General features: G+C 39.6%; 1 protein-coding gene across 2 annotated transcripts; it reads left to right on the top strand.

Moving 5' to 3' along the window:
• The first annotated feature begins 15,223 nt into the window (after positions 1–15,223).
• Positions 15,224–23,352, top strand: rad51ap1 (RAD51 associated protein 1). Of its 2 annotated transcripts, none has more exons than XM_006780808.3 (9): positions 15,224–15,477; positions 15,571–15,617; positions 18,028–18,157; positions 21,322–21,428; positions 21,511–21,594; positions 21,680–21,814; positions 21,901–22,086; positions 22,167–22,304; positions 22,403–23,352. In XM_006780808.3, exons 1-9 carry the CDS (start codon positions 15,461–15,463, stop codon positions 22,528–22,530), a joined length of 972 nt encoding a protein of 323 aa, XP_006780871.2. In that variant the 5' UTR covers positions 15,224–15,460; the 3' UTR covers positions 22,531–23,352. The 2 variants fall into 2 exon arrangements, with proteins under 2 accessions (XP_006780871.2, XP_006780870.2); XM_006780807.3 differs by having other exon boundaries at positions 22,164–22,304; positions 22,403–23,346.
• Positions 23,353–24,287: the final 935 nt, after the last annotated feature.

The following is a 24,287-nucleotide window of genomic DNA, read 5'->3' as shown; positions in this document are numbered from 1 at the left end:
AGTGCTTACTGTACAGTACAACCCCCCCCCCCCCCCCAATAAAAAAAAATAATAATAAAAAATAAAAATAAAAAGTTTATATGGAAAATTACAGTAGGATCTTCAAATGTATAACAGCATAGATGACAGTATTATACTTAAAAATGTATATGTCATATAGCAGGGAAATGTAATACTTTTTACAGTTGAATACTACTGTTGTACTTTACATGAGGAGTTATAATGGTATAATGGGAAACATACATGTGGTCATATTACAGTGTAAATGCAGGACATTACTATTTGTTTTTACAGAAAATAACTGTTCTACATTACAGTATAAAATTAAAACAGTTAATAGTTAAATGCTGGCAAAATCATTTAAGTAATTTTTGATAGTTTCCAAGCTACGACATTGTCTGATTTTATTTTGAAGGCGAGCTAACCTATTTTTCAGTCTTCCTCTAAATAATGGAGCTGACTTAACCCCACTCTTGCTCACATGGGAGACATGTGGGAGGGGAGGGTGTGTGTGTGTGTGTGTGTGTGTGTGAGTGTGTTTGACTTTCATTGGCTTTAAGCAACCATGGGATGGATGGATGGATACTGTGTCCAGGGCCCAAATCGGGACGGTGGTCATATGTCCTGGCAGCCTGCTGCCTTATTTAGAAGGAAGGTGTAAAAACAGTCGCAGCCAGTCACAGCAGAGCAAATGGCAATCATGTCTGACACTTCCTTAGCTGTTTGTCCAGGAAGTTTACACAACCAAATATTCTGCCTGGTCAGATTGCGCGTTATTATTGTAAGTAACACACCCTGCAACTAACATAAAAATATAACTGGCATATATCAAATACTTGGCATTGTTTTAGGTAACCCATTAAATTCAGACCCAGAAATAAAGTTGTACTGCTGATGGAAATAATTAGGCAAAAATAATCATTTTACTTTGGATAAATATCCACATTTTGCTCTATCATCATTTAAAAGACTTCATTTCAACAAATTGACATGGTTTGTTCAATGGAAACTATTTTCGCAATGAAATAATTCTTATTTACTGCTTCTTAGCAGTACATAAAATCATTTTAGTTAATGATTTAGGGCATACTATAACGCTATTCTAAGCATTTACAACATTTACTACAATTTCCCTTGTGGGTGAATGTATATAATAAAAAAACAAACACTGTCCCTGAATTATTCACAATCAATAAAAAGGTTTACATATGTGCACAACTACCTTTCATTTGATTAAATATTGGTTATAACACTGTGAAAATAAAAATAATTCTGAGTGCACTGGGTTCACCCCCTCCGCCTCGCTTTACATCCATGTTTGCATCCTGCTCTGCAGGGTGCTGGTTGGAGATGAAGGCTCAGGGGAATTCCCAGATTGCCACAGACCTCTGAGGCCCCGAGGTGCTATCTGCTGCCAGGGAGCCTCAGACCCACCTTAGCAACTGTGGAGGCCTCAGTGCAGATAAACAGCACTACCAAGAGACCCCACGATGGAAAAAAAGACAACAAATAAACAAACCGTTTTAATTTAGATTCTAAACTGGGAGGATACGTTTGAAAATGGCCCACAGCCAAGCTGCATTTAGACACACCGACACACTTAAAAAAAAACAATCAAAGCTAAGCAGGAAATGCATGTATGTTATGAACACAACTGCACAAAAATAGTCTACATTGTCATAGTTTAAAGATCCAAACATGCAATATCATATATAGTCAAAGCAGATGCTGGGAGACATTTTCTGTGGAGCTCTAGAAATACATTTACTTTTGGTACTAGTTAAACCAGCTTATTGGTCACCTGGGAGACAGTGAAAAGAACTTCTGTCTCTATCTGTATCTCTTCTTCTTCAATTGTTGCATTGGTTGCACAGTGTGAATCTTTATAGACTCTAAAAGACAAGAACTGGGTGCACAAGTTTGACTTTATTTAGGATTGTCTCTAATCCACAAGGGGGCAAAAGTAAACATACAGGCTCAAATACATACGTGAACCCCAAGTAATATTTGGTCAACTGTGCCTATTTAAACACTCTTGGCAGAACTGATAGAGTTCATTTAAGCATAGTCCTGAAATTTCTAGTTGGTTTGAACTGAAAGATTTGGGAAGGCCATTCCAGAAGCTGTTATCCTGCTTCATCCATTTCAAAACCAGTTTTGATGGTGATGTTTGGGATCATTGCCTTGTCAGAACACACATCTTTGTCCAGGTTTCAATCATCTAGCAGTCTATTTGAGCTGAAGTTGAAGAATTTCAAGGTAGTCCTCCTCTGCCATTATTCCATTCACTTTGTGCAATGTACCAGTACCACTGGCAACAAAACAGCGCCAGGGCATGATACCACCACCACCATGCTTGACAGCTAGTACAGTGTTCTTAGGCTTGAAAGCCTCAGTTTTACTCCTCCAAATATTCCCTTTGTCATTGTGGTCAAATTGCTCAATCTCTGTCTCATCTGGCCATAAAACCTTGGTCAAGCTTTTGGCTTTGGACAGCTGCAAATGTCTATCAGGATTGAAGGTGGTGCTTTTAGACCAGGGGCTTCTTTCTTCTTTCTCAGTCCATAGAGACGTAAAGCTCTCTTTACTGTGAACAAGAATGTTCCAGCAGTTTCATATTCATGGCAGGCTTGAGCCTTTGTGGTTCCTGGGTTGTTCCTGAACATCCTAAAAAATCTTCTCTAATCAGACGGTGACAGTTTGGGTCTTCTTCCAAAGAAGACCCAAAGTGGTGATACATCTGAATAACAGTACTCAGACATTTGTTTGAACTGATGATCTTGGAATCTACAGATAATTAGAAATGTTTATTTAATGAATTAAATTAAATGTATTTAATATTTATTTAGGTCAATCATGATCAATAACTAGAAGTGAGTGGGCCTCGGCCTTGTCAAGTCAAAAAACGCTTATTAAAAGATTTAAGAGCACATATGTGTATATCTGACCTTATATTTACACTTTTGACCCCTGTGTGGATTAGAAAAAACATACATTGAAATTTGTGCACCCAATTCCTATTTTTAAAGTGATTAAAGATGCATGCATGTGTGAATTGTTTCATCACAGAATAAGAACACTTCAAAGAAATCTGTAAAAGCACCAAAATTATCCTGATCATGGTAATTCTAGGGATCATATTATCAGAATAAAATAACAAAAAATTGCACTTGAAAATATCCAAGAGGGTTTATGGATATACTTAATTCGCTGAGTAAATTAACGCTGTGTGCAGAAACCAGGAACCAGGATAACCTTCCATGAAAACCCCCTTGATGAAGTGAAGTAAAGCAGAGAATTAGGATTTTTTTAGTCCCAGTGGGACAGAAATACTGGACCAGGCTGAATAACAAATTAATGACACAGGCTCTTGATTTGCTTTGTAAGCACACGACTATGCAAACCAAGGCAACCAATACCCTGAATAGACAAAACTATTGACAGGGTGGAACTTTAATCAATGGAGAGTGGCCACCTTTAATGAGACGGTGCTGAGCTCCTGAGATTAATTCAGCTAATGCTGTTAAACTGGTGTGACGCTGAGCCTGCTCTTTAGTAAAGACACCTCTCTGAAATCCTGAAAACTTACAAACAGATGCAGTTTTGAGCAAATTATGCTTTATACCACGTTTTTGCACAGCAGAAGATTACAGCAGACAGAGTGGGTAAGGGTAGTAAACATACTTTAATCCTACCTACTTCACAGTCACTTAACATTAAGAATGTAAATGCAGGAAAAGAGAAAAAAAATGATATTTTTATCAAGAAAAGTAGCTGATTATCATCTTTAAAAAGCACATATTCATCAATAATGTAAAGTCATGCTGCAGTGATTTGTTATTGGAGTTTTGGGCCGCTAAAACGAAAAAATGACATCAAGCCTGTGTAAGACGAGTGACACGTGCAGCAGCCTTAATTTCCTCTAACGCATTCACACCGATTACTTTAGTTTAGTTCACGCTGTCTTTAAGATTATTCTTCTTAAGTTTGGAAACTACCTCCAGGGCCATAAGAGACATGAAGATGCCACTGTTGTTACAAGCATGTTGTCTACTATGTTGGCTGGCTAGTGAGAGAGTTGAACAATACTCACCAAACTGTGGGGCAACAGGAAGGCAGAAACTTGCACACATATTGGAGCAAATTGATTTCTCCTGTAGACTCGGCTTGACTGAATAAATTAGAGCTGAAGTAGATGACAAAGAAACTGGAGACTCAAACAAACAAAAGTATCTGCATTTTACCGTCGTCATGTCAGCTGTCTTTTCTGCAATTATAGGATCTATTTAGTGCTCACACCCACTCACACACACACGGATACACAGAGCTTAGTCGGAAAACCAGAAAGGAGTATTGGAAAGAGCTTTCCAAACAGCTTTTGTGCATATTACCAAAGTGTAAGTAACTGGATACAGGAGGACGCAAAGCTCTTTCAATCACTTTTTTATTAACAGGGGGTTTAAATGATGATATTGAAACAACAGCTGGGAGACCCTGAGACGGAGAGGAGATTTCTCTAGCATGACATCAGAGTCACTGGCAGGGATGGGAAATAATACTCAGTCCAACTGTGTGAGGACTGACAAAGCTGAAGAGGCCTTCACAGGAGTAAAACGTCACAATTGCAGCAGTTAATGTCACTAGATTTACAGGTATTTACTCATAAACCAAGGACATATTAAAACAGTGAGTGGATGATAGCGCATGGTGGAGAGTCACTGAGAAAAAAACGTCAAAGACAAGAAAAATGGCCCACAGCCGCCAAAAAAGTCATTGGGATCCTGAATACTGGCGAAAACCTTTGTGCCAGTGCATGTTGCAGTATTTTGTCTGGTTAAATATGAGCCTTAAACTGTTGGTGGGACTATATGAACGAGTTATGGGTAAACTGTCATTGAAATCCATAAGTCTCCAACTCTACACTTAAAAGTTATAATTTTCTTTGCTCAGGGAAGAAAAGCAAACTGGTGATCAATCTAAAACTACTGGCTACAATGGTAGCACCGTAAAGAAGCAAACGGGTTCAGCTTTTTGCTGAACCAGCTAATGTATAATTCAGTAGCTGGGTCACGCTTTTGTCTTTTGCAGCTTTGCCTATTTATGACACAGAGAGAAGGTGGAAATACTGTGAAAACCTTGCTAACTGACATAAAACGTATGCAGTGGCTTTAAATTACGGAATAAATCTGGTTCTTTCACTATTACTTTGTCAAGCTTAAAGCTCCACAGGGGACACAAAGAGCAGCCTGTCAGGATGGAGGGTTCCCAGTAAAAATATCTTTTCAAGGGTACAGCTTGTGCACCTTGCAGAGAAAGATGTGCTTGCTGCTAAATTAGGCGTACGGTGACTAAGGGAAAAAGAAGCCAGGCAGAGGTGACTTTTCAGGCGGTTTAAATCCCAAAGAAATGACACAGCAATTTTTATTTTCATGCCAGGAAGACATAAGCAGCACACAGTTGTTAAGTACATGTGTTCAACTATGCTTATTAATACAAATATCTAATTAGCCATCCACAGCGACTGGGTGTAGACAAGGTCAAGACGACCTGCTCAAGTTTAAACTCAGCATCAGAATGACGAGGAAAGATGATTTTAGTGACTTTGAATGTGACATGGTTGCTGGTCTGAGTATTTCAGAAACTGCTGATCAGCTGAGGTTTTTCCACACAACCATCTCTTGGGTTTGCAGAGAATCGTCAGAAAAAGAGAAAATACCCAGTAAGCAGCAGTTCCCGGGTAGAAAATGCCTTGCTGATGTCAGAGGTCAGTGGAATATGGCTTCCAACTGATGGTGAAGCAACAGTCACTTGTTACAGGTATGTAGAAGAGTAACACAGTGCATCAATCCTTGAAAGAGATGGGCTACAGCAGCAGAAGACCACGCCAGATGCCATTCCTTTCCGATAAGAATAGGAAATTGAGACTGCAATTGACACATTGTCACCAAAACTGGAGAACATGATTGGAAAAATGTTGCCTGGGCTGATGAGTCTCAATTTCTACTTTGAGATTTAGAGAGTAAGATCAGAATTTGGCGTAAACAGCATGAAAGCACGGAACGAACAGAAGATTTATCTCCACCAAATGTGTGATGCTACCATGTCAATGTGGACCAAAACCTCTGGGGAATGTTTCCAGCACCTTGTTGAATGTATGACATGAAGAACTACGGCAATTCTAAAGAAAAGGGTGGCCCGATCTGGCACTAGTATGATGTATCCATTTCAGTGGCTGGTGAGTACAGTTCTCACACCCTTTGTAACATTAAAACTTTACACTGTTTAACAGTTATTTCTGTAAATTTTCAAAGCAAAAATCTAACTTTTTACTGCCTCCAACTTCATAAAGGTGAGGATTTGTTGTTGTCCTTTGTCACATGTAAGGATAAATTTAATATAGTAGGATTTTTCACTGTGTTACACATCCATTGTGGGACAGGTGAATTTTAATTGGAGTATTTTATCAAGCAAAAACTGTGAGAACTGCATCTTATCGACAAAGGCCCCAGGATACCGTAGAATTGCTTGTGCACTGGGAATAGTGATTGGCTCACATCATGATCATTGATCTCCCTTTAAGCTCAGTAATTGCGATCTTATCCCACGGAGCTCAAAGATGTGTAAAAATCTGCCCAACAAGCGTGCTATGTTCAGACAGTTTTGCAAGCATTACACTGGAGTAGTGTTAACCTGAAGAGTGCAAGCTCAGCAGGGTTGTCGACTCATAAAGCCTTTAGCATGTAGCACTGAGAATGTTTTACAGAGCAGTTAATATGGCATGTATCTCAATTTCTGTCATTCAATACCTACTGACTACATTTTAAATATGATAACACCTGCTGAAAAAGACAATATATCAAATAAGGATAAGTTGAGCAAAAAGTGTAATTTTTACTAGCATGACTGAGTACCTGATCCATTAAAGGATCAATCTATCTGTGGTGGTTTCTTTTAACCTCAACATTGATCTTGTCTCTTCTCAGCTCCGTACAAAATACCTGAGGTTGAAATTTGGTCACTGCCAAATCTTCGGCGTAATCAACTGATCCTTCGATGCAAAAGCTGGCAGTCTTAAAGAAGACCACGAGGAAGGCTATGTTTACGTGGCTACCATGCTGAAAAGTCAGACAGTTTGGTTTATGGCTGTAGGAAGAGATAGAGATCAGAGGAGGTGTCAGCTGCTGAGTCGGCTGCCGATTCCCCTGGCTCCTCTTCCCTCTCTCCCAGGAACCCAACACCAAACCAGGCCACCGGGACCGAGCAGGAGAATGCGAGGAATTCTCTCAGCACATTTGCTCACTGCTTTGCACGTTCTCACCCTTGCGGGATGAAAACCTTGCCGCCAGCCCCGTGGATGTGACCGCCTTGCCCCTTTGTGAGCGAACTCGAGGGTGGGCAACAGGGCGGCAACGAGCGGAGGATCAAGGCAATTTTGCTGATGGGTAGAAGAGAGCGTCAGGAATGGCACACTGCTGAGAGAGTGAGTCATCCTGGATGGAGCTGCTGTCATCCTGCCAGCACAACAAAGATCAGATCATTTATTTTTGTCACGGCCCCCGCTGGATGAAATCTAAACCCATAAGGAATGGATCAAAGCTTCTGGCATGCTGCCAGTCCTGGAGAGCAACTAATAACAAATGGCACTTGAGAAAGATCCAGAAAAATAAGTAGCCAACCAGTTTTTATTTCTTTTTAAAACAAAACCAAATCACAAACAAATTTAAGTCACTGAGTAAAACTTGGAAGCAAAGTAGCAGACCACTAATTACTAGTCTTTTCTAGTTCCAAAGATAAGTTGCTGGCAATTAAAAGCAGCGATCAGAACAGAATGAGGAGGTAAAGCACCACAGATGACCTCACGCAGAGGGAAAAGGAGCAACTTTATAAGCAGGTGAGGAGGTCAGGTGGTAATGGTGACATCTGATGGGCAGGTGTGGAATAATAAGCACAACAAGGAAGTCCTGAGAGGAAAAAATGGGTGTAAAATTTTATAGGGTATCTTTAGAATGATTTATTTCTCTCCTGTAAATGTTTATTAAGTAAATACTTTAACTATTTTAACTGTAGATTAATAAAGACATTTCTGACAGAGCTGCCACAGCAGGTAGTGCTGCATATTCAATCTTACACCAGATACCCTTCCTGATGCAAAACCCAAGGAATTTGTGTCTCCCACAAATTCTACTTATGAATCACTTATGTGTTTAGGATGACCAATTAACCCAACTTCATGCAAGTCTTTGGACTGTGGAAGGAAGCAGGAGTACCAGAGAGAACATGCACCCTCCACACAGAAAGGTCCAAACCTGAATTTGAATCCCCAGTATAAGTTAAAAAAAAAAGTATACAAGAAAACCTGAATTATGGGGAACCAAAACTGCCCAAAGACAAATAGATACATACATTTTAAAACACATACAAATACAATACTATTTCTAATAAAAATAATAAATGTAACATTTGTAATGAGAAAAGAAAAGATTTATCCCGTGACACACTTATAATAACAGCTTCTTCATTTGCTTAGTAAGGCATAAAAATATGCAGATGCAAAGATGCAGAAATAAACAACAGGGACAAATTTAAATGTGGAAATAAATGGAAAAACAAAATAAATAAAGAAAGAAAACCTCAGGATAATTAACACAGAAGCCAATAAATATAAAACTATTACTTTATGTGGCAATTATCAATGCCAACAATCATATTTCATTTTATTATATTATGGCTATTTAATACCCTATTAATCAGAGTCATTAATATTTTTTTTATTTTGGCTTTTTTGGTCCTCCATAGATACACCGCCTCAGAGTAAAGCCCAACAAAGACACATTAAAGAAACATATATAGTTAATAAAACATTGTGTGCTAATGAATAGAGGTACAACCTCTTAACAATTTCCTTTCTGTGTGGAAAAAATGCTCCGGCTGCACCTTCCACATGTGCACATGTGGACATCGCCCTCTGGTGTCCGACAGATCTCTGAATGCACGAGGGTGGGGGTGGGGGGGTGGAAGAACCTCCCCCCCCTGTCAGGCATGATAACTCTCTGCATTGCAGCATTGGGTCGCTGGCAAGAGGTCTGACTGGGATAACTGACACTTGAATAAACTTCTGTGAGCTTAACCGTTTGCAATATTAATTCTCTGCATTTCATGTAAGCACAGATCGACAGAGTGGGTGTTCACAAAAAGAAAATGAGTATCTCAAAATGCATAATGTGCACTTCAGGTGCTCAGCTAAACATAGTAAAAAGGAAACTGTGCCATCCCCTGCATTGCAGGTTGTGTACCTCAGTGGGATAATCAAAATAGAGTCAGGCTATAAACTACAGAGTCCAGTGAAGTTTTCTTGTGAGCAAGCCAGTGTTCCTTTCCAGAGGCAGCCTGCTGCTTCCAGAAGTTTGTGGACACTTACTGGCTCTTAAAGATAGCCGTGTGTTTTGGTTGGCACACAAGGAGCAGTGCACTTTGTAGGAAATGCATAATAGCGAATCTGAGATAGTCGATCTATCAGTCTTTCAACAATGAGACGGGAGTGAGAGCGCTGCATCCCAGGCACGACGACACATAAGTCACTGAGATCTCATGTGCTTGTCTCCTTTTGCCTGTGACCCACCTGTTGAAAGGTCGCCCTAATGAGACTGCTCCCCGGGTGCCCTTCAAGTGCCACGGCAGAGTGCAGGAAACAATGCTGTGTTACAGATGCTATTTTGAATGCTGTCACGGTGTAAAACTGGCAGCGTTGAATTATTGCCGGCCCTTTGATGCTGTTTTTATCCCCACCATCTTGTCAGCACATGTAATCATACTGCAGATTCCTCCTCTGGGGCCTGATATCGTCAGTAACACTGCCCCAAAAACATAAGTGAAAACGTCTTGTCACAATGATTCAGCACATAAGAACTCGTAAAAAACTTTTTTTTTTAAAAAAGAAAAAGAAATCTGCTTTTGCTCTTCTCTCTTGCAAGCACCCAGTGATTCGATACTCAGTATTAACAGAGCTGGACTCATGACATGAGTTTTTTAAAAGGTGAAAAATAAAGCGGGCTGGACAGGGGTGTTTCTAGGAGTTTTTAAATGGGGTGGCACCAGGGGAAAGGGGGAGGGGGGCACAAATAAATACCAAAACACTTGTAAATAGGTTAAAGCGAGGTAATGTAGCTAAGAAAATGTCGTCGATTTATAGTCATTAAAATGATTTATTGTCTTAAGTGGTGGAAGTAAAGAACAATGTCTCACACGTCTTTTAAGTTAACCTTTCCAAAGTAAATTAGTTGGAGGCATGTGAAAAGGAGTTTGTTTTTCAAAACTTAAAAATTGCTTTACATCTGCAGTGATTACAAGAATTTTCAGTTCATGTTATGAGATTATTTAACATTATATTACGCAGTGGACACTTTATTAGGTACACATTGGTGGTAACAATAAGCTGGATTCCTCAGAGATTTTGTTCCATATTGACATGACAGCATTATACACTGACCCGGTACCACCCTAAGGAAAACACCCGTGGAAGTCAATTTATCTTACGCATTTCATAAGTTCACCTTCCTTGCAATAACCTGGAACCCGAATAAACCATGAGTTGGGTTGGAGATTTGAGCAGTAGTAGTAATGGCTAATGAGCAGAAATAAGAAAAAGCCCGGTTTACTTTCCTTTCTCTAAGCTCAGTTCTTTCTGCTACAGTCAGCTACATCCGTCAAGTCACCAATCTTTCAAAAATATGTCACCATTTTCTAACCCTCAAGTAGACAAATCTAAAAAAACAAAAGCCACACTGTCTGCGATCATGTCATCTCAGCGTTGTAATTACCAGTTTCTAAATTGTCCAACTTATAATAAGTGTTCCCGTCAATATCCAAGTCATAATTACCACTATAAGTAGTTTTCCAAGAAGAGCCCAAAGAACAGACTCACATGCATGTTAGGTTAATTGGTGATTCTAAACTGGACATATAGGTGTGGATGTGAGTTTGACCAGTTTCTTTCTTGGCCATGTGCTGGACTAGTGATGCACTGAAATATAAAAGATATGGTGTCAATTTGTGACCGGATAGTATGAAAATAAAGCATCATAAAATATACATATTTACTATATTATATTATTATTATTATCATATTATACAAATACACCTTTGTGTAGATTACAAAGGATTTATGTTGGCTTTATTTCTTTAAAGGTTTGCAAGGCTTTAACATCCTCTAACCAACACTGTCTGATCCTTTAATCCTGCAATGCTTTAAACAATCATAACTTTTAACTGGACACACTGACATGTCAGTTTGCCGTGTCAGTGTGCGCAGCCTACATGTCCTAAAATCTCTTCACGATTGTACCTCGGCGGCCTCTCATCTCCCTTGCAATTAGCTTTGTGGCCGCTGCATGTGTACACCAAAAAAAAGTGAAAATTCCCGTGAAAGCATGCAGTTCAGAAGACGTGGTCTAAGACAACAAACTCCGGAAGCCACTGATTGACAGATCTGTCTGCCCACTCTGATCCCCTGGCTAAAGCTGTGGCTGCTGTGGCAGTGCTGTGGTCGCCGCCGCTCCACGTCTGAAGATGCAAGGCCATTTCTAGGTTACAATAACAAACAGCACTCTGACACAACTGCAACGCCGGATATCCGAAACACTAAGAGCCCATCAAGACAAATTTAGTTTGAGGCTTGTAAATAATTGGTGCCCCCGACCTATGAATGTTCTCTCAGGCAGAGCATTTTGTCCCCACGAGTAGCTAAAAATATGCCTGGCTTGCAGCATAATAACACAGCTTGGAGGGACAAATAACCTCTTATGGAGTACTTCTGTTACATTAACAGCAGTACTCATTCATATTCATGCACAACACTATATTTTTTCAACGTTTTTAAAATATCTTAATAGTGCAGAAGCAGTCTAGTTTCTCGTTGCCCTGTGAGGAATGTAAATAACAACACTGCAGTCTCCGCCTGCGGAACAACCATACAGGGGCATGTGTGCAGGGCTCAGAGAGCCCCACACAAACTACCACTCTGAGATGCTATAGAGCGCATAATGATGGCATTCACATCAGTGGTTGAGGGGGGCGGGGAAACTGCCTCCTGACCACTTCCAACAAACAAGCTGAAATTAAGACCACTGATGACCTCACGGATGCCAACTAGGCTAGTAAACCCAACTGGATGCCTTGGCCCAAAATAGCCTAGTAATGCTGCCTAGTGTTGCCAGAGAAAGAAAAAAAAACAGTCTTTATGAATTTTTAAATATGTTACATAATCCACAAATTAAATCTAACAAGGATTAATTTGCATAAGTAAATTAGAGAAACAGTTACCCCAAATTTCCCTTGTCCCTCTGGACCTTGTTACTCATGTCGTTCATGCATAGAGCCAACTGCTGTAAAATAGTTACTCAGTTTGGGCTTTGTTACAGGGTTTGTTATGAACTAGAGCGACTATAACTGCAGTCTAAAATGCAAAATAATTATCTTTATGTTTTACATTTTTGACATTTTAACCTTGAGATGAATTCACAGACTGTTCACCACTAAAACATGCACAAATGTGCAGTATTACCTTTTTAAAAGACAAATTATCATCACATAGCTTAACAATATAAACCCATATAACTGCCACTAAACTCACTAACAGGATATTTCTACTTTTACTTTAGTTTATGTAACAGTCTTTCCCTCTTTAGCGGTCATGTGACTTTGTTTGGGAACATATAGTATTTAGACGTGGTAATTTTAACTGTAGCAGCATATATTCTAAACATTTCCTACAGTTATAAACGGATGTATACGTGTAGAAGTGCCAGAGAAACGTGACTGTCGTTTCAGGATTAACTTCGGCATTTTAAGAGAATGCAGGGGTGTGCTCAACCTGTCATTAGTAGCACCGGAATAAATACAATATAAGCATGTATATATGTGTGAATGGAAGCGTTATGTTGTGACCGCAGTGTTTGCATGACTGGATCTGATATTTTAGTCGTGGCTGTAGGCAGTGCTGGAGGAGTTTAGGAATGCGTGACCACAGGGCCTTTTGGCCCCGTGGATGCATGTTCTCCTCCCTTGTCTGGGTCCAAAGGAGTGGACCATCACATCCCTGGTTGTTCCTCAAGGTCCACTGTGTGATAAACCGCAGCCGACAGCCACCCACTCACAAACTAGAAAATGACAACCCTTGGGACAGCTGCCCTTCTCTTGAATGTGCAGTAAAAATGGAGGGATTTTACTTTCATTGCACTTTAGAGGGAGCCGTGATTGCTTCCGCCCTGAGTGTGGGCGACTGAGTGGCTGAGGACATGTCAGGTTCATGTCAATCAGCCAGTCAAAGTCTGTACCTCTGTGAACCAAGACCAGAAGGCATTATGCTGCCATCTGCTGGTAACTTGTCTGACACGACTGATACTGTCACTGCCTGCAAATAAAGAAGCAGAAATGACTCCTCAAAGTTAACTTTTATACAAGATGATGGCTAAGATGCAATCCAGAAACCACAAGTTCCCAGAGAGATGTATTTAATCTGAAATATATTTAGTACAGATGACAGTTTAAAAACACTTTTTTAGACCATTTTAAAGATATTAGTCACATATATTTTTAAGTAAGTGATGTTTATTTCTTCATTCTAGTCCCCCACATACACCTACATCTGCACTTGTGCAAACTTAGGAGCGCTATATAAATGCAATCCATTAGTATTAACTGCAATCTTTGATTAGTTCTCGCATATCGAATTTTGCCTTTTTCTTTTAAACCAGGTATTATTTCTGACACAATCCCCAAAGGATTTGTCTCCTCCTGCAATCTTTCACTTGTCAGGCAAATATGTAAACAACTACATAATAGAACCACAACTGCAGTCTCTGAGTTTCTTTCTATTAATCATTCCTAAAGACATAACTAGATTCCTTATTTACCCTGTGTAGAAAGTAATTTGTTAAATTACTTACTCGCTGTAGTTTGAGTTACTCCCCAGTATCAGCTGTTATTTACATGCAAGAGCAAAGATCCACCTTGTAAAAAGAAGGAAATACAAAAAATCCTTCTTTTATCATTTAAGAATTATGACAAACAGCAGACATGATTCATTTAACTGTAGACAAACTGGTTGCATTTCAACCTGTATCTGAAAGTCTCGTACTTGCAAAACAAGAAAAAAATCCAGCAAAGATGAGATACGCATCTGGCCCCTCATTTGATCCACCTACTGTTCACCGAAGCCTCATCAGAAATGGTCTCAGTGGAAGGGCAGCTGTATAAGGCTATTTCAAGGAAATGAAAGATGGAGAAAAGGCTGAGGTATGCCAAATTACAAATAAACTGCACTAAAAATCAGTGACAACAGGCCTGATTGAGTGATGAATGCAAATGTAAAAATTTTGTCTCAAATTTTTGGAACTGTTGTCAAGAGGTTAAGACTGAGGTTCAACAGTGAGTCTACATCCATCTGTAAAACGTAGTGGAGGCTGTAATGGTTTAGGGCTGCATTTCAACCTGTTGGGGATCTTGTCAAAATTGATGGACTTATAATTGCAGAAAAATACTGTCAGATTTTGCAATATCATCTGGAAAGCATCTGATTGGCAACAGCTTAATGTTTCAGTATGGCAATAATCCCAATATTACCTAGATAGAAAGGTCATGGATTCCCAGAGCCCGGGCTAAAACATTACTGAAACAGAGTGGGACCAACGAAAGATAGCCAACATCCAAAGAAGAGGTTTGAATGGCCTTCACAAAGCCTGGAGAACTATTCCCGAAGAATAAACAAGAAAGGTTGTCTAAGAGAGTTCAGGCTGTGTTGAATAAAGGTGCTCATACCAAATATTGACTTTCAAACTCTGTTTTTGCCTTATATACGGCATTTGCACGTGTGTTTGCACATGTTTTAATAAACTGCTGTATCTATTCACATTTTCATATCAAACTATAGAGAAAAATGAGGTGGCACAAGATTTTTGCACAGTACCAAGCCATTTATAAGCATTAGACGGGCGAACTTAGCAAAGCTGCGCCAAGCTATTTGAGTGAAGCAGATTCGACACCTTAAAAAAACGAGTTAAAAAGAAAAACAGAATATTATCTATTGCTTTCTGATTATTTCTGATTTTAAAGATTAAAACATGTTGCCACAAACTGACTCTTTTTCTGTATTCTTTTGTTTTGTTTAGAAATAAACGAATCTGCTTCCGGTTTCCGGTAGATTTGTAAACAACTGACGTCACTTCTGGTCCGTTCAGGCGGGCTGTTTGAGAGCTCGGGGGGACCGACGTACCTCACGTTAAGCTTGTGTAACTAAAGTTTTATAGTTTACGGATAGTCCAGTTTACGGATAGTTCACGAAAAGTGACACCTTAACTTTGTTATCGTGCGTGTGGCGATCGAAAGCCTTCACGCAGCTGGAGGGAGTAGTAGTGTTGATTAGCCGTGTCAATGCGGTTATTGTTAGCTGACTAAAAAGCAAGCTATGGACCGACCATCTAGGTAAGCTACTGCTTTTGTCGATGCCTGGTAAACTAGATCTGGTGAGGCTAAAAACTGTTTGTTTGTTTGTTTGTTTTTATTGTTGACACACAGGAAGACAAAGACTGTGAATTACTGTGAGACCAAGGACTTCGATGATGGTGAGTTAAATTGAAAATCTGTTATCCTGGCCCATTTGATCCACAGTGTGATAAAGAAATAGCATAGCATATCATGTCATCATTTTATAATCTTACATAAAGTATTTACACAAGGACATGTAGGTTCGTTCAAAAAAGAAATTACACCGCTTTGAAATTAGTCTTTAATATCAAAATGTGTGCAATATACTAAAGATATGACTGCTATTCTATAGAAACAGAAAAATCGAGGCAGATTTACACAAGACAATTTAAAGTGCTTTACAGAGGATAGAAACAGAGAAACTGGATTAATATACAGTCATAAGAAAATGTGAGGGTAGACGAGTTTAAATACCTGGGGTCAGTTTTCTAAAGAGGTGGAGCTGATGATGCTCAGATTTTTGTTGGTGTTACAAGGATGGATACAATTAGAAATGAGTACATTGGAGGGACGGCTCAGGTTGAGGGGTATGGAGACAAGATTGAGATGGTTTAGAAATGTGAAGGGAGGGGGTGGGGGCCACAGAGACAATTCGTGGATGTAGTGAAGGCAGACATGCAAGAGGGTTGGTGTGACAGAGGAGGATGCTGGGAATAGTGTGAGATGGGGCAGATCTGCTGTGGAGACCCTTAAAGGGAGCGACTGAAAGTAGAACTGCATACAAATTTAGATAAATAAATTAAAACTTTATGCAAGTTCTAATGACTTGCTTTATGATATATATTAAATACTAAGTGTGTGTGTGTGTGTGTGTGTGTGTTTGTGTGTGTGTGTGTGTGTGTAAAGGTAAGGAAGGAAGGAAAAATACACAAAGAGATGTATGTATGTTGTGGGCAACAGAGTGAAAAGGTGGTGGTCACCTTAAAGTCTTTAAATGTTATAATAACAGGTTGATTTTAAGTGTTCATAAAGAGGTTGTTCCACACGGAGAACCATAAAAACTTAAAGCTGCTACACCCTGAATAGCAGCTATCTGTTAATAACCGTTTTTTTGGTTTTTTGAAAAGGTGAGACGTCCACACGCTGTGCCAGTGGGTGTATTGATAAGCACAGAAATATTAACATCTTTATGACAGATCTGTTGGACGTTTTACTGTGATCTTTACATTTTATTTACTGTACATTTTATAAACCATCAGAGCTATGCAGATGACACACAAATATATATCACAATGTCACCAGGAGACCAAGGCCCTGTACAGGCTCTTGGAAATGCATTGAGGAAATTAATGACTGGTTTTGCCACAATTTTCTCCAGCTAAACAAAAACAAAACTGAAGTAATAGTCTTTGGTGCCAAAGAAAAATGATTACAGGTCACCAGAGAACTTCAATCTATACACCTAAAAACCACCAACCAGCGAGAAATTTGGGTGTAGTGATGGATGCAGACTTAAACTTAGAAAAACACATTAAGACAATAACAAAATCAGCTTACTATCACCTCAAGAATATTTCAAGGATAAAAGATCTGATGTCTCAACAGGACCTGGAAAAACTAGTCCATTCATTCGTCTTTAGTAGGCTTGATTATTGTAACAGCATCTTTACAGGTCTGCCTAAAAAATCAGTCAGACAACTACATCTCATTCAGAACTCTGCTGCTCGAGTCCTCACTAAGACCAAAAAAGTGGACCACATCAGTCCAGCTCTGAGGTCTTTGCACTGGCTGCCTGTCCGTCAGAGGATAGACTTTCAAGTTCTGATGCTGGTCTATAAAGCTCTGAATGGTTTATTACCAAAATACATCAGTGACCTCCTGACCTAGTATAAACCTTCCAGATCCCTCAGGTCATCTGGATCTGTTTTTTTTTATCAGTTCCCAGAGTCAGAACCAGACACGGAGAAGCTGCATTCAGCTTTTATGCTCCATATATCTGGAACAAACTCCCAGAAAGCCTCAGATCAGCTGAAACACTCAGTTTATTTAAATTCAGGTTGAAGACTCACCTATTCTCAGCTGCATTTGAATAAAGCACCAAATCCGCACTATTTTACTTTTAAGCTTAAATTTCAAAATTTACATTTTAACTACTGATTTTATCTACTGTTCCCTTCTTCTTCTTCTTTTCCATTTTAAATCATCCTATTTATTTGTTTTTTAATGTCTCTGTAAAGCACTTTGAATCACCTTGCTGTTGAATTGTGCTATATAAATAAACTTGCCTTGCCTTGCCTTGCCTAGATGTCTCGTGTTAACTTGATAAATCGCAGTCACTGCAGTGGTGCTATTTCGTGCAAAACAAAGTGGTGTGATCAGGAAAAAGACATTGCAACAAAAAACGTGCTATTAGATACTGTTGCTTTGCAGAAGACTCTTAAATTCCAGGAAACCTGTAGTACAGTAGGGTGCACATGTATAATCCAAAGGACTCCCTTTCCAGTCTTAACAATGGTATCTTTGTCCTTTGTCCTCATTTTGTGATAGATGAGGATTTTGCCTGTGTGAAGGCCCCACCCAGCAAAAAGGTCAGGGAGGATGTGAAACAAGAACAGAAGAAATCATTAAGCAAATCCTCCAGTCAAGAGGCCACCTCACAATCAAGCCAGAAGAACAGGTAGGTGGCGAGTTAATCTGACACTGGCTGTGACAATCAGGTAACAGGGCTCATGAAACCTGCTGTGAATAAATGTTACCAGTTTTACTGCTGTTTAGTTTGTTTCCAGCAGAGGGCGCGCCACTTGTGTATATCCTGCAATATGGGGAAGTTTTGCTTCAGTCCGTTAGGCAGCTACAGGTTACCTATCTACCTGCAGGGGGCGGGGGTGCCACCACTCTGTGGGTTACTCTTGCTTGTGCTGCCCTTGGTTTATCCGCTATCCGCTAAGAATGAAGTTCTAAAGCACAAAAGAGCTGAAGTGAAGCCGAGCATTAAATATAATCAAGTGTCCACTGCAGCCACTGTCTTTGCTTTTCATCTTGTACCTTTGCTTTTCTTTTTTTGCGTTCCTTTGTCGCTCCTTTGCCTGCTTTGGCCCACTTCTCAGCTCGTCAGCATTTGGTTGATACACAGTGTCATCCACCTTGAGAAGCATGAAGTGGGCATGTATAGGAGTGCGTTTGCATTGGTTACTGTCAGTAGGCAAATATCTTTACAAATAGACACAAGCACAGTACCGTAAATGTATGATAATGGCTGTACAGGGAGAGTCTGTATTAATGTATTAGCGTATAAGAACTTTTTTTTTTCCCGTACCGGAGAGAGTTTAAAGATAGAGTTACAGGCAGCAATGTTGAGGACAGCATTTAAAGAAGATAGCTTTATGTAACGTTTTCATCGTAATCTGAGAGTGCTTCTGTGCTGCAAACAGCCTGTTTCAAACTAACCTGCACACCGACCAAAATCATAGTTTAACATAATTCATTTTGTGTGTCATTGTCTAATGCAGCCATTCCCAAGCTTAAGATGGACGTGGTCCATTTTGAAGCCCAAAAATGTTAAGCGGCCCACCCAAGCCTATGGTCATCACATGGCCCTGTGCAGTGTTTCCTTTTAGCTGATCCTCTGAAATTACAGCTGGTAACACTAGTATAGTTTTTGCTCACTAACAATGAACTATAAGATGCATCCAAGATCCAAAATGGGCCCAACGTTTAAGAATAACGTAGTATTTAGGTCAGATTCTTGGCTTACCTGCACTACCTTCAAGGCCCACCAGGGGGCTGCAGGCCACACTTTGGGAAACACTGGTCTTATGGTTTGAAATTCAATTCAATTCAGTTTTATTTATATAGCGCCAAATCACAACAACAGTCACCTCAAGGCGATTTATATTGTAAGGTAGACCCTGCAATAATACTAATAAGCTAATGTCCACATTTGCTTATTTTAAGTCATTGTGGCCCTAGCAATGACAATATTGCACCACATGATGATTAAAAGGATTAAACTCAGAGATTTTTGGTCTTTTGTTGTAGGTGTAGATATGATATGTAAAAAAATACCAGTCCAAAAGTAAAGATACTCGGGTCTAGCGCCAGTGCATTAATAGATTTTCAAAATGGGTTCATATTTTGTTGAGATGAGTAACTAAGGGTTGGAGATAAGCAGTGGAAATTATAACTTTGTTCAAAATTATGTGTTCATTTTGAGTTCATCACTGTTAGTTTAGATTGAGAGTAGGGGTGGGCGGTATAAACGGTATACGGTATAAACGGTATACGGTATAAACGGTATAAATTTGGCCAACGATAGAGATTTTGACTATACCGCTCTACCGCGATATCGCATGTTGATGGTGTCATCAAGCTGCGCCTTTTGTGGTCGAAAGCATTGCAGCGGCTGCAAACAATATCATCTGCAAATTATGCCAAGCGACAGTAATAGCAAAGAGACAAAGCACTTTTGGAATATGGGGAAAGCCAAAAACTGCGCTTCCTCCACTTCCGTACCATTGATTCATTAATGCTGAATTCTCTCGCAGCTGCTCTGTTCCCATGTTGTTGCAGTATATTAATGACTAACTTCGTATTGTGGATGGATTATCTCAGTTGTACTCCTAACTGAAGTTTGCCGTGGGCACCTCACCCGTGCCAAAGCGCTCACAGGCGGAGGATAGTCCTCCCCCAGCTGCTATCAGGGCAGGAGATGTTCACACCTATGCGTCCAAACTGCAAATGAATCGCGCATAAGCGAAGCCGCTGCTCCCGCACTGACTGTAACGCAGTCAGTTCTTCTTTTACTGTTATGCAGTTTTGTAGATCACAAGGTTTAAAGCTACTAATAAACACACACCCACACACACAAAGTAACTCCACCAGAGTGCCAATTTCGGGTCACTTTTGCTGGTAAAGGAGCCTGGATAAAGGAGCAGGGTTGGAATTGTGACATTAAAAAACAATAATTCCTAAAAGAAATTTAATTTGTAGTTCTAAATAAATTCTATATGCATTTAGGACATTTTCTACTCACTTTCTCTTCCACAATGTTATTTCTCTCTCCAACAGCGTAGGTTACAATTACATTAGCATGACCTATTATGCAAATTAGGCGATGACGTCATTTAGCGACTTCTAGCGCCTCTTCATTCAGTCAATAGTGATTTTCCTTACTGAGGAGTTGGCAACACTGCGTGAGGCTCCTGACTACGGCAGCCGTAATGCTCCGGCAATCCATCAAGCGATGCGCCTTCATAGCTTACCAAAGTCGTACTAAAACATTTTTTGACAGATTTCTATGTGCCGTGTAACATAAAATCGGTTCGAGGTCAGAATTCATACATAAGGCACACCGTCGATCTTTGAGAAAATTAAAGGATTTTAAGTGTGCCTTATAGTGTGTAAAATACGTTATACAGAAGAAAAGAATATATCGCGATATATATCGTTACCGCACATGCTTCAAATTGTACCGTGATATGGATTTTAGGCCATATCGCCCAGCCCTAACTGAGAGGTGCACTGGGTGTGCAGTCAGCTTGAAAGTAAGCATTCACTTTTAAAGAATATACTGCAGACTGCGTATAAATGTTTGGGTTGAAGCCTCGCTGTGATGCTTTAACTCATTAAGGTGGTTGAATAGTAAAGCCGTTCAAAATCACTGATAAAATGATGACTGGCTTATCAGCTAAATTAAAACAAAATGTTGATTATGCTGAGTTAAATAAAAAAAATGTCACCGAAAACTAGTCTTTTCTTTTACATTTTTATCAGTTGTATTCATTAGAAATGCTCCGAGGTGAAAATCTCTAACATGGCTTGAATCTTGATTCATTTGTGCAGAAAGCCACTGGACGAAAAGCTGTATGAGAGGGATCTCGAAGCAGCCATTACGCTTTCCACGCTCAATAATGCAGGTGAAGTGAGGGACCAGTCTCATGTCAGTAGAGGTATGATTTTTTCTTTAAAAAGATCATTAAATTTCATGTGATTAAAAGGATGTTGGCTTAATTTCTTGATAAATTTATCCAGGAGATGTCAAATTTCCAGTAGATGAAAACACAGATCCAGCTTCTCTGCTCCTGTCCAACTGCAGTGTGGATGGTGCAGTTATGGGTAAAGTCTAGCAGGTTTATTTATTTATGTAGTTGAAGATTTGATTTCCTTCCCTCTGTTTAATATCATTATGGGTTTTCTTCAGGTTTGGACAAAATCACATCAGAGAAAGGGTCGCCTGCCCCTGCCAGGCAGAGAAAGGCTGCCTACAAAGCTACTGAGGAGCTGAAAAACAAGGATGGTGATGATGATGATGACTATCAACCCAAACTGACACCAGGTTACTTTGCCATAGCTTTTCAAGTAGTTGTATCCATTTTTTGTCTTTCTTTTTGTGTCTTTAAAGTAACAATAATGCTTTTGCAGATTCAGAAAGCGATGAAGATTTCAGTGAACCATCTGAGAGCGAAGATGACGAGTTCAAAGTAAAGAAAGCAAGCAAGACTAAAAAGAAAGAAAAAGCAACAAAGAGTGAAAAAAACAAACAGATTCTTGCTTCTAAAAAAGAAAAGCAACCATCAAAACCATCAAAGCCTAAATCGCAAGCAGCAGGTAAGCCCATGAGGATCATCAGCTTTTGTCTGCGAATCATAATTTCACATTTGAATGAGCGCTGTTCCTTCTCACAGCAGCTTCTACCCCAGTGACAACACCTCCAACGGCCAAACCTGCCTCTAAAAGACCTGCGTCATCCTCCACAGTCTGCACATCGAAGCCTGCAGCCTCCCTGAGCCCAGCAGCGGGAAGAATACCCAAGTGGAACCCACCAGGTACTGAATGACTGAACAGCAGCACAGCTGGAACACGTTCCTGTAAAATTAACTGCATTGAACATATTTATCAATTTATGTCTGTTTTTTCCTCCCAGCTCAAATTGGAAAAAGTCCCTCCACGTCCCAGAGTCCAGCAGTGAAGTCTCCGGGTCAGGGTCTGCGGCTCGGGCTCTCCCGCCTCGTTCGAGTCAAACCTTTGCACCCTAGTGTTGCAAGCCACTGACTGAACTGACCTCAGAGGTCAGGTCATGTTGTGTTTTTAAAGTTTTCAGTTATTTTTACGCAGAGACTTCTAAATATTAATTTCTCTTAGTGTGATACAAAATGCACAATACTGAGAGGGTCTTCACCTTGAAGCTGATGGAGCTTAAGGGTGTTCTCTTACCCCTGGATGCTGTTTGAGGTTAAATTCTAAAAGTGTGAGTTCATGTCTGAGTTTTCTTTTTTTTTGGTCCTGAATTGTTACCTGACATGTTACCTCCACTCAAAGCACATTTTTTGTAAATCTTGTACATACATTTAAATAAACATATAAAAACAGGTTACATGCGTGTGCTATCTTTCCACACTTGTTAACTTTTTTCCTAAAACTGCACACGATCCATAATGAAAACACATTTAGCCAAAAATGGCTGACAGAGCGCCTCATAACCTATTACATGCCAGTGCATCAGTCGTGCATCATTACAAGTTAGTGCCACTGTATTATTTATGGTTACAGCAAGCTGGAATATCTTTTGAAAATCAATGTCATATATTTACGATAGACATTGCCTGCATTGTGATTGAAATGTTGTTTGTAATTCCTTAATTTCATTTGTGGTTATTTTGTTTCACTAGATGCATAAAAAGAAAGTACTTTATTGCTTTACAGGATGCTGGATCAGCAAACTTCCAAAACCTCTTCTTTTATAGAGGTGCTTACATTAAGTGCATTTGATTAGCAGCTCCTGGCTTCTACTTTCCCTCTTACTTACTTTGAATAAATAAGAGTGTACTACTGTATGGTTTCACATGACTGTTGTTCCCAAACTGTGTATTTTATCCTCATCCTCTGCCATCCACTCACAAATGTGCTTGTTGATAATTGTCTGTGCACATGCATCATTGTTACAAAGGTCACCACAGAAAGAGCATAACTCTTCTGCTGCCAGCAAACTACTTACTAGTAGCATAAAAAACAACACTTATTTCAAGGTTTAACCCTGAAACAAAGCACAACATTATAGCTCTACTAATTGACCCAGCCCTTATACTTTGGTGGCTGATTCCCGAGTGGAGCCAGGTGAACACTGGCTCCTTGAGGAAAATGAGTGGCAGCTGAGCTCAACAGCGAGGCAACACACACTCATACAATGTGCAGGCCTGCTAGGGCCATAACAAACAGTCACGTGTCAGTGCCTCTGGGACTCTGAGAATTATGGCTGAAAAGTGAATACATAAAGGTGTATAAACTTAACACCTCCATAATCTACACACAGGATGCCTTTCCCAACCTTACTTGTTCAATGTTTACCAAATATATTAAGAAGTCTTTAACATCCAGTATACCAACCAAACAGAAGCAGTATTGGCTTAAGTTTGAATACCAGGAATTCAAAGGCACAGTTGTAATACTGCTGTGACAACAATAATTTGTATTGTCTTGTGTGTGGCAGTTTTAACGATGAAAACTAAACCAAAAATAAAAAGAAGCAGTGTGTCGATGAAGCTAGTCACGTGCACAAGTGTATGGACAAAATCTGCAATGCAGTTAAAATGAATGAAAAGGCAGCCAATGATAATAAAATGAAAATATCCCTTTTTTTCTTATTGGATGTGATATTTTTTGACATTGTTGGATAAATCATGGTCACACATAAAGAAATTTTAACTCCTTAGATTCCTAACTTGCTCTTGCTTAATTTCTTTAACTCATTTATTAGCTGGCTTTTTGGTATTTTCTTCCTTATAACTTGCAGCAGCAAGCCAGAGGCATAA

The sequence above is a fragment of the Neolamprologus brichardi genome, chromosome 17 (assembly GCF_056152115.1).
Source record: "Neolamprologus brichardi isolate AB-2024 chromosome 17, ASM5615211v1, whole genome shotgun sequence".
Taxonomy (NCBI): Eukaryota; Metazoa; Chordata; class Actinopteri; order Cichliformes; family Cichlidae; genus Neolamprologus; species Neolamprologus brichardi.
Note: the sequence above shows the minus strand (reverse complement) of the source record. Positions and strands in the feature narration are given on the sequence as shown.